The sequence below is a fragment of the Micropterus dolomieu genome, linkage group LG02 (genome assembly GCF_021292245.1).
Source record: "Micropterus dolomieu isolate WLL.071019.BEF.003 ecotype Adirondacks linkage group LG02, ASM2129224v1, whole genome shotgun sequence".
Lineage (NCBI taxonomy): Eukaryota > Metazoa > Chordata > Actinopteri > Centrarchiformes > Centrarchidae > Micropterus > Micropterus dolomieu.
Window position 1 is genome coordinate 28,935,385 of NC_060151.1, and position 11,239 is coordinate 28,946,623.

General features: G+C 41.7%; 1 protein-coding gene across 1 annotated transcript in view; it reads left to right on the plus strand.

The window, feature by feature from the left end:
• Positions 1–10,650, plus strand: part of anapc2 (anaphase promoting complex subunit 2) — a 15,472-nt gene extending 4,822 nt beyond the window's left edge. The window contains exons 8-14 of the mRNA XM_046037255.1: positions 2,438–2,616; positions 2,711–2,852; positions 4,376–4,451; positions 5,120–5,323; positions 8,326–8,458; positions 9,839–10,080; positions 10,187–10,650. Of these exons, the coding sequence (XP_045893211.1) occupies positions 2,438–2,616; positions 2,711–2,852; positions 4,376–4,451; positions 5,120–5,323; positions 8,326–8,458; positions 9,839–10,080; positions 10,187–10,396 (1,186 nt within the window). The 3' untranslated portion in view covers positions 10,397–10,650. The remainder of the gene's footprint in view (positions 1–2,437; positions 2,617–2,710; positions 2,853–4,375; positions 4,452–5,119; positions 5,324–8,325; positions 8,459–9,838; positions 10,081–10,186) is intronic.
• Positions 10,651–11,239: the final 589 nt, after the last annotated feature.

Consider the following 11,239-nt stretch of genomic DNA (forward strand, 5'->3'; position numbering starts at 1 on the left):
TATAATTTTACATGTAACATCTTACACTCAGAGTGTTTCCTCTCCTTAAACCAAACAAAATAACAATAAATGGAGTAATAAATATTTCTCCAGTGTGTGTCTCACAGCATGATCTCTTTCTGGAGCTCCTTCCAGAAACTATTAAACCCATCAGAGAGCCTCACTGCATGCCTCAAATACTCCCTAAAAAGTTTCATATCGTATACGATGATTTATATGTTGTTGGTTTTTTGCATGTAGACCAACTTAAACCAGGTCCAAATCAAAAACCACTATTCCTAGAGCTGTCAAACTGGACTAGGTTATTACAGAGAGGCTAAAGTTTCTTTAAATCATCATTTCAGATTTGTGAAACCTTAATTCTATTTGTGAAAATACAAAAGATTTTTTTATCGTTGTAGACCATATTGTTTTATTGCCCAGCCCTAGGTACATGTTATGTATGTACTTCATATGAGGATGACTGGTTGATGGTTATTTTTCATTTTTATGCGGTTGTAGTTCCAAACTACAGTTGCTGGAGTGGGTCAGCTCCGAGGCCGTCACCTCCATCCTCCACAGGCTCATCGAGCAGCGAATGGAGCAGCACTGCAGGGGAGAATACGAACGCTCTTTCCTGCTGGAGTTCCAGAAGGTAAAACATCCGTCCGTCTGTCCGTGATCACAAAACGCTTAACTGCGGGGCGTCTTTGTTATTTTAAGCACGTTGCGTTTCTTGTGAGCAGTGGCTGGAGCTGGTGCTGGGCTGGCTGAGCAAAGTGTTTGCAAGCGAAGCGGACGGAGACGGTCTGGTATCTGCTCCCGGTGTTCCCAGCGTCCAGGCGGGCCACGCCACCAGCTCCGTCCTGAAGCAGTGGAGATGCCACATGCACCAGTTCTTCTGCAGGATCTACGTCAACATGAGGATCGAGGAGCTCTTCAGTATTATCAGAGGTGAGAGAGAAGTCCTGAAGATTTTGTCTTCAAGTAAAATGCCTAAATTTTGGAAGGAGTATATTTTCACATTTGACAGTGCTAGGCTAGAAGTTTCCATCTGCTTCTAGTCTTTGTGCTAAGCTAGGCTAAATACGTCCTGCACAGAGATGAGCCTGCAGGCGGGTGACTTGTCCACCCAAAATCATGTAACTGTAGTTGAGTTAAGAGCAGAAATTCTATTGGCTGCCTGACTTTTCATGGGATTATTTTCACGTTTCACCTCTCTCTCAGATTTCCCAGAATCTAAAGCTGCCATTGAAGATCTGAAGTTTTGTCTAGAAAGAACCAACCAGAGACAGCAGCTCCTCACCTCACTCAAATCTGCTTTTGAGAGCCGTTTGCTGCATCCAGGTGAGTCGGCCGCCGGGGGCCGAGGACAGCGCAGCATTTGTTTAAGTAGTAACACAGCACAGCAAGATGTTGAATTGAGTTTTAATTATCCTCAGTCTTTGTCGTACCGTCCACTTTCAGGAGTTCACACGTCTGACATCCTCACGGTTTACATCTCCGCCATCAAGGCCCTCAGAGAGCTGGACCCATCCATGGTCATCCTGCAGGTTGCCTGCCAACCAATCCGCAAGTACCTGAGGTGAGTCAACATATACTTAATACTTGTATATACTTGTTTTTTAAAACATTATTTTCAATATACTGTAAAAATTCAAATAACAGCCCAGGCTTTAATCTCTGAACTCACCTGTATTTGGGACAGGCCTTTAATTCATTTCACACAAAACTCTTTGCTCAGCAAAGATGTGAAATTGGCTGCTATCAAAATTGTTAATTTTAATTAGCAGGAATATTACTTAATAAAAAGGAGGCTACCTATTCTTTTTCGTCTCTCGTTTAACGTCTCATGCCAGTAAATCTGAATGAATTATACTTTGGTTCTCATCGTTCTCATAAAATATACTATTATACAGCAATATGTAATATATACTAACGACTGAATCTGACTTATCTTGACAAAAATTTAAAATTTGTAAGCGTGATCTAAGCATCTTAGATTTCAAGGAGGCGACCTGGTGGGTTTTCAGAGGTTTTATGCATCCATATGAACTTCTATAAAAAGCAGAGCAGGCTTCTAATCGTTTATTTGTCAAACCTGTAGCCACAACAGGCCGCTGTTGGGACTTAGCTTTTAATTGAACTTTTACAGTAGGATAACGTTTCTATAATCCTGCTTGATATGAAGTCTAAATGTTTTCTTGCTGATATCTCTGAGTTGTTTGTAGTTTGACATCAGTTGGTAACAAACTTTATTCAAACAAAGATTATGGAGCACTTAACGGCACAAATGAATGAAAAATAAAATATGCAGCTTAAAACTTGACAACGAAGAGAGTCGATAAAAATAAAAAAAACAAAACGGATAAAATAAGGAAGCTGCTACTTTTTATAACCAATTATTTTAATCACTACTAGAGTTGAGTTTTGTTAAATCTTCTGTGGTGTGTTTAAGGACTCGGGAGGACACAGTGAGGCAGATTGTAGCCGGCTTGACAGGAGACGCTGAGGGCTGCACAGACTTGGCCTCCGAGCTGTCCAGAGGAGACCCGGTGACTCTGGAGATGCAGGACAGCGACGAAGAAGGCAACGACCCAGAGGACTGGACTCCAGACCCCACCGACGCCGTCCCCGGTCAGTAAACATATGACTTGTTATTGCTACAGCCTATATTCATGATCCGCTGTTTGGGTTTGGGTTTTACTGAGAGTCTGGTGTTTTTTTCCAGATAAGATGGGCTCGAAGCGTCGTTCGTCGGACATCATCAGCCTGCTGGTCAGTATCTACGGCAGCAAGGACATCTTCATAGATGAATACAGAGCCGTGCTGGCCGACAGACTGTTGCACCAACTCAACTACAACACTGCCAGGTACAAAAGGTTCAGGGTTTCTTTTCTATACTCTCCATGCATATAATCAAATACACAAAGAGACACCATAGAGAAAGGACGGCTTTTCTCATCTTTTAATAGAGTCAAGGAGCAGAGCAGGCGGGTTTCCTCAGCTGTTCAGGGTTATATTAGATGTGAGGTGACAGTCTGTTGGAGTATTTTCATCTCCTGCACCTTCACGAAGCCGAACCAACAAGACATTGTGGTAGAAAATGCTGCCAAATTGAAGAAAGTAAAATATACGCAAGTCTAGAGTCACAGAGAATTCAAATAAGAGTCCCTGTAAGAAACATCTAATCAGATTCTGGTGCTGCGTTCACGTTATGTTGGGAGAGATAGTAAATATTCCCATGTTTAGGACTTTCCCAGCTGAACGACTACAGAGTTGGTCATGTGACTATTCTGTGCACTGACAGTACTGCGCCCTAGCTATTAAATTTGGGTTTAATTGCCTTGAATGCAGAACTTTAGCTGACGCGAGACATCCGTGGTTTTTTTGCATTCATTTTAGGCCACTGTCTTAAAGAGATGGTATTATGCTTTTTGCCTTTTTCCCTCTACCTTACCTTTTTTGTGCATTTAACAGGTTGGTTTAACAGTGAAAAAGCCCAAAGCTCAGTTAAAACTTTATGGATGAAAGATACTTTTGTTACAGATTAATAACTCACCACTCTGAAACTCTTGCTCCAGTCCATTTTGCCAAGCTGGACTGCAGCATGTAGCTGAATTGAAGCTGTTTACCGGCTTCTCGCTGACCCGCCCTTCTCTGCTTCTGATTGGCTAGTAGTCCGTAACTAGGAACTGCGCATGTGCAACTGCCAACAAAGATCATTTAGAGACAAGATGTATCACTCCATAGCTAAAACGAAGCCTGCAACACAGGTTGAAAAGAGGAGCTGCAGCAACGTGCAGTCTGACAAATGTAAACCTGTTCTGGTTCAACCCCTAAATAAGATTTTGAACCTGGAAATGAGCAGAATACCACCTCTTTAAAAAAAATAAAATAAATGTAAATTGCCCAGAGAGTTGGGAGACTTACCTGCCCGATGGGCTGCTGACTGTCCAAGAATCATCAACATCCACAAGGTCCAAACAGTTCACAGGTATATTAAACGAGCATCCAACAGCAATAAAGTCCATAAAATGCAATAAACAAGGTGAACTGGAGTCACCAAAAATTAGGCTTTCCCCTATCACCCCCCCCTTTCTCCTCCAAGCTGGTGATCAGGTGATATCCCAAATTGCTACCGCCACCAACACCATGTGACCCAACAACCGTAGGCAACCAAAAAGGAGTGAAGAACAACATTGCCCATACTGACTCCTACAGTGAATGTCTATCAAAGTACTTACAATGTGTAAACGGGTAATTAAAATAACTCAACTAAGTAAATGCTGTATAATGATGAGTTGAGCTTTATATTTTGTGTCTGATTGTGGTCACCTAGGCTGTGTCCAAATTGTCATCGTCTGACGTTCTGTCCTCCGTTGTGTGTTTGCAGGGAGATTCGTAACGTGGAGCTGCTGAAGCTCAGGTTTGGGGAGTCTCACATGCATTACTGCGAGGTCATGCTGAAGGTAAACACCGTCTGACACGATGTTTTTACTCACATTGAAAGGCCGATGCGATGGTGCACTGTCGCCTCACAGCAAGAAGGTCGTGGGTTGAAACCCCGGTTGCCCTGGCCTTTCTTTGTGGCGTTTGCGTGTTCTCCCCGTGTCCGGCTTCCTCCCACCATCCAAAGACATGCAGCCTAGGTTAATTGGTGTCTCCAAAATTGTCCTTAGGTGTGGATGTGAGTGTGAGTGGTTGTTTGTCTATGTGTACCCCGCCTTTCGCCCAATGTAAGCTGGGATTGGCTCCAGGTTGACGATGGATGGACAGTCCCCATGAAACAGTTCAGTTCAGACATATCAAAGGTCTGGGAAATTGTGACCCAAGCATTGATCGGTTAATCTAAAAAATAGTAAAACAAGGCAAGTTTAAAAGAATCATAGGTTTGAGGTCCCCTGCTGGAGCCCCCGCAACCCGACCCTGGATAAGTGGTTGAAGATGGATGGAAGTTTATTAGTAAAGCACATTTAAAATGCTTTACATAAAACATAAAAGGCATTGACAAATGAATGAATTAGTCTTTGTTCCAGATGCATGGGACACAGAAACTGAACACTGCTTCTCTATTTTAGTTGAGTTTAGCTAGATTAATGCCCTACTCACACATTCCTTCCTTCCGCCTCCTGTCCAGGACATGGCGGACTCTCGGAGGATCAACAGTAACATCCGCGAGGAGGAATCGAGGCTGAGCGAGGAGGAGCAGCCGCCGCTGTCGCTGTCGTCCATCATCCTGTCCTCTGAGTTCTGGCCTCCGCTGAAGGAGGAGAAGCTGGAACTCCCTCCGCTCGTCTGCCAGGCGATGGAGGCCTACACGCACCGCTACGAGAAGCTCAAGGTGGAGCTCACCTGCTGCTTAGCACCAATCTGTTGGTTTTGTTTGGAGGGCACGGTTGCACCAGGGAGGGCATGTTTTAGATTTTTTGTTTTAGAATTCCGATCGCTTTTTAGTCAATTGCTGAAATTAAGTTTTTTTTTTTTTTTTATTTATTTATTTATTTCATTCATGCCGTTTTACAACATTTTGTTCGGCTTTCTTTTTTCAGACCAACAATAAACACACACATATATATATATATATATATATATATATATATATATATATATATATATATATATATATATATATATATATATACATATATACACATATACACATATACATATATACACATATACATATATACACATACATATATACACATATACATATATATATATATATATATATATATTTTTTTTTTTCCATGAACGAAAAAAAAAGGAACAGGAAGAAGAAAAATCTTGTAGTACCTGTCGCTTTTTGAGCACATCAAAAGAAACAGCTGCTTTATGAATGGATCAGCCCCAATCCATTCCCAATCACCATACATTTTCTCATCTTTACACTTAATTATCATCATTTTTAAATCTTTTTTTTCTTCTGCCTATTTATCATAATTTTTCTTGCAACATTCCTGTATTTTTTTTCTTATACAAATTCTTAAATTTACAAACACTTTTGCAGCAATTCAGTTCATAGTCCAAGGTGTTCCACAGTTTAACTCACATCTGTTTTTGAGTAGTACGTTCAAAAAGAGTTTTAAAATAATATTGCATGAAGCTGCAGCAAATTAATCAGTCAACATGTCATCACCTTTTATTTTGTGTTATAGGTATTAGGCGTAGGGGGAAAAAAATCAGTGCACGATAGAATTGCGATATTTTTCATGGCAATACTGTGATTTTTGCTCCTGAGTGAAGGTTGAAGAAACCAGATTGTTAATTGTGGTCTGAACAAACACTTGATGCAGTGGATTAATTAACAAATCTGAGGCAGAGCATTCAAAACATTTGATAAATTCTTTTTACAACAAATATGCACAACTAAAATTAAGTAAAATCGTATTTCATTCCCTTTTCCTCCGCTTTAGTGCTGATTTAAATTAATTAAATCAAACATCTTTTGAACATTTGTTATATTGTTATTTTGTCCATATAACTATAGTTATTTATTTATTGCTCAGCCCCAACGCCAATCAATCTTTTATTATATAAATTGCACATGAGGGAAATAAAATAAATAGCTTTTTCAGTCAGCGTGCAGGAGGAAGTGAGTAAAATAAAGATGGCGGCATCAGAGAAAGAAATCAGGAAGGCACCGTCCGCATTTAAATCAAATGCTAGACGGATTTTTTAAGGAGGAGGGCACAATGGAGAAAGATATGACACATGGGATTTGCAAAGAGTGTCGTATGAAAGTAAATAACTGAGAAGATGATGGTAACGCAAATGTTAAGTCAGCTCCAGTGAAAGTGAGATAATCAAACGGAGCAATTTATCTTTTTAGATAAAACAGATTTTGACAAAGTTTTTCTTTGTAGACATAATGTGAAGTTGGAAAAAAGGTAAAACCACATATTGCAGAAAATCGCAATAATGCATTGCATCGTGATAACATCGTATCGTAAAGCCTCTGATGATTCCCTGCGTTAACAGTTGCAGTGCATTCAAGGGCTCTACGACAGCTGAGGTTTTAGAGTTGACGGCAACATTTTAAATGTAAGAAACAACTAGTCGCACATCGGATTGTTTTCAGCTTACGTGTTTGCTAATTTCTTGTTATCTGGATTAAATTTTGAGACAACCACAGGGCAGCTCATGAATGCAACTCTTCCTTCTGTAGTAAATATTGTCCTTGAAAACTTTATTATTTTTCCTTATTTGTACTTTTATTTCCAAAAACCTCACACCCCGCTGTCTGACTCGTCTTACGTATAGTAGGGATGCACCGAATATTCAGCCACCGAAATTAATCAGACGAAAATAGCACTAAAAGCACTTTCGGTGTTCGGTCTAATAAGTCAAAAGACCGAATAAATTTTACTGACCAATTACATCAACATGTCGGCAGTGTGGAAGCATTTTAAAGTGTCCTCCTGAATTGTCTCCCAGCACATCCACTCCATCTGTGGCTGACTTCTTAGAAAAGGCAACAAACGGTCTGACCCGCTTTGAGTGTTTCTGTCACTTGTTTATGAGAAGGCCATTAAGCTAGCCGCACCTAAATTTGGAGTGCACACGTATTCAAACCTTTATGGTAAATCCACTGAAACGGACCAGTTCGAGCAGGTCAGGCAGGTTAGAGACTTTATCCTGTCAGTTTGTCTCTTTACAAAGACAAGTGTTGCAGTATGAGAGTCCTGCCTGAAGAGAGGCTGGAAAGTCTTCATGTTACGCCGTACGAGAACCACATACAACAGTATTTATCAAACTGGGTCCGACTTGATGAATTTAGCGCGAGGATACACATGTGACAACGTCCGGTTTTCAAAATAAGGTTTCTAATCAGGAGGGAAATAAGATTAATTGGATTATATTCACAGAAAGTATAAAACATATTACATGTGTCCATTAAAAGTAAATGGACTCATGTAATTTACTTTACCGGACACTGAGTAAAAAGCACATTTTGACTATTTAATTTATGCAATGGTAAAAAATAAAAATGTATAAAAATTTACCTGTTTGGTAGTAGGAAAATATTTTCATTATATTCAGTTTCGGCTTTGGGCCAAGAATATTCATTTCGGTGCATCCCTAGCGTAAAGCTTTTTTGTTTCGGTACATTATTATTTATTTTTCATTATTTCAGACATCACAAAACACCCGTTCCTGTGCTGGTCTGGATTAAAACATTTTGCATATCACATCTCCCCAGTCTTTATCAGCCGGCAAAAAACTTTACACGTGTCATCGCTGATTTGTGTCTGTAAATATACCGTCTAAACAGTTTGACGGGTGCGAGCGAAGCTTTGTGTGTGAACAGATGTTAACAGCAGCTTGTCTTCTCTGTTTCAGGCCATGAGGACGCTGAGCTGGAAGCCCCACCTGGGCTCAGTCACTCTGGACGTGGAGCTGGAGGACCGCACCCTCACCAATCTCACCGTCTCGCCCATCCACGCGGCCATCATCCTGCACTTCCAGGAAAAAAGTACAGTCTTTTAAGTTCATGTTATGGTTTGTTTTCCTACAGATATTCTGAACTAGATGTTTAAACTTAACATTTTGGCTAATCCTCTAGTTTGCCCTCAGTTTAGTTGTAGCACTCATCAATCTGTGAAGTGTGGATTTAAAATTACTGTATAATACAATTGTACAAATGTTGGATTATACCAACACACTTCAGTCAGAATCATGGAGTTGACTTTTAACTACAATGAAGTGGAAAAATGTCTGTGCAGATTCTCTGTCATCCGGGTCAGTGTTCGCCAAGGTGGGTAAAAATCAGGGGTAACTGGCTGGTAGGGAGGGAGTCCCTGCTGTTTAACCTCTGTGGGGTCGTTATCAAAGTGATGGGCACTAGGGCTGTACATAACGATTATTTTTCAAGTCAATTAATCTAACAATTATAAATAAATAAAATATAAATAAATATCAAAAACATGTCTAATCAATCATCCTGATGAAGCACATTAGAATAATGACAATTATAGCATATCTTAAAATGAATAAAATTTAATAAACAGAAAATATGAAACGGCTGAACGTTAGACGACACACGTTGTAACATTACGTTACCATGACAGCAGCGGGGTAGAAATTACTTTTAACATGAAGGCGATAAAGAACGGACTACCTGTCCTCGTGCTCATAATGTGCCGCGCTGGTGTGGAGACGGAAAGTAACCCACGATTTGCGGTGGTGCCGTCAGAGCGCCGGGATGCTTTCGCTTCACGTGTTCATGGACAGCGGTTGTGCTGCAGTGAAGCCGTTTCCAGGTCACAGAGCTCACGGAGCAGCACGTTGTCGAGTGTCTGTCTAAAATCAAACTTTAGACGGTCAAAGGCGAGGTCCTGTAGCTGGAGCTTGTCCGGGGGAATCCCTGATAACACCGGATGCAGCGACGCTTTGACCAACGTAATGCAACGAGTCGACATATTTACGTAATCTATTACGTCGACGAATCGCCCCAGCCCTAATGGTCACCACCGGGTTCATTAGTGCTCCTGCCTGCTGTAACGACCGTCGTTAGAGTCACCCGAGGTCAAGTCTGAACGATCGTAGCTGGCATTTGTGACATGAGGCCAAGTGTTGTACCCTGTTGAGAGGTGGTTCCTCTACTCTGGTGTACTTTCAAACCAGCTGTCCATCCTGACCTGAGGAGTTCGGTCGCAAACTTTGTACAGTATGAAAGACTGAATGCGGCATATTGGCTAAGATTAAAAAAAGGAAAACTAAACAAAACAAAGGAATTTTACTTGTGAAAGAGTAGCTGCTGGCAGGTTTGAAGAGAAAACACGATCGAGTTGACAGGCAAATGGCCACATCAGAGCTGGACAGCATTGATCTGACTGGTAGCCTTTTTGTTCAGGTTCATGGACGCTGGAGGAGCTGAGCGGGAAGCTGGGCGCCCCGAAGGAGCTGGTGCACAGGAAGCTGGCTCTGTGGCAGCAGCACGGCGTGCTGAGGGAGGAGGCGGGAGGGCGCTACTACGTGGTGGAGACGGGCTCGTCCAAAGAGAAGCTGGAGAGAGGCGTGATGCTGATCGACAGCGACGAGGAGAGGGACTCCAACACCACCACCCAGTCTGAGCAGAGGGAGGAGAAGCTGCAGGTGCCCAAAACAAACACACACAAACAAACACATCGCAACACAGTAAACAAGATGAAACGTGACCACCTGAGGAAGCATCTTAAAACATAATCCTTCATCTCTGCAGTTGTTCTGGGCCTACATCCAGGCCATGCTCACCAACCTGGACAGCATGACGCTGGAGCGCATCCACTCCATGCTCCGGATGTTCGTCGCCACTGGACCCGTCGTCACGGAGATGGATGTGAACGAGCTGGAGGCCTTCCTGCAGAGGAAGGTCAGGGAGCATCAGCTGATCTTCTCCACAGGCGTCTACAGACTCCCCAAATCCAACTGACGGAGGAGCGTGAGAGCGAACACAAGGGAGGACACGCTGAGGTGTGACGCTGCATTCATGTACTGTGGGAAATCCTGTTCTCCTCCGCTTTTGGGAAGGAATCCTACTAGAAAGGCTAATTGTTGTTTTGCAGACTGACCCCGTTTTTCAGATTAATTTGGACGTCACACACAAGTAAGTATCAGTACCTGAAAGAAGGGGATAACTCTGATGTAATACTGATGAATTATAAATATAAAAGCTCTTTAAAGTCCTGTGTGCGTTTGTCTGAACTGAATCAACTGAATCAACAGCATTTTTCCTGACATGCGACAAGTTTATCTGCCGTCTGAAACACAGAACACTTTCCTTTCAACAAGTTCAATTTCCCCATTTCTTCCCCAACATTGTTGCATTCTTCCTGCAACATTTGGATTCTTGCAATACGAAGAGCCTCCTGATAGTGTGTGTATGTGTGTCGATGCCGAACTCAATGTGGAATTTGGGGACTCGCATTGCAACACATTCAGGGTTCCGTATATTTAAATACAATATATGTGTATTACAGTAAAACTTTAAGTAAAAGTCTAGTACCAGTGTGGCTGCACATTTTGACAAATAAACACGTCTCAATTAGAAGCCTGGTCTGGGTTTTATATAAGTTCTTTGGATGTATAAAACCTTTAAGTTAAAGCCCACCGGGTCTGTTTGAGCTAGGCTTAGTTTTACTGCTTAAATGTTTAAACCTTTGTCAAAATGGACCACAGGGTGAGCTCACCGATTTAAGCAAATAAAAGCCCGGGCTATTAACTGGAGTTTTACGGTAAGTTATATTTCAGCACTTCAGCAGTACCATAAAACTCT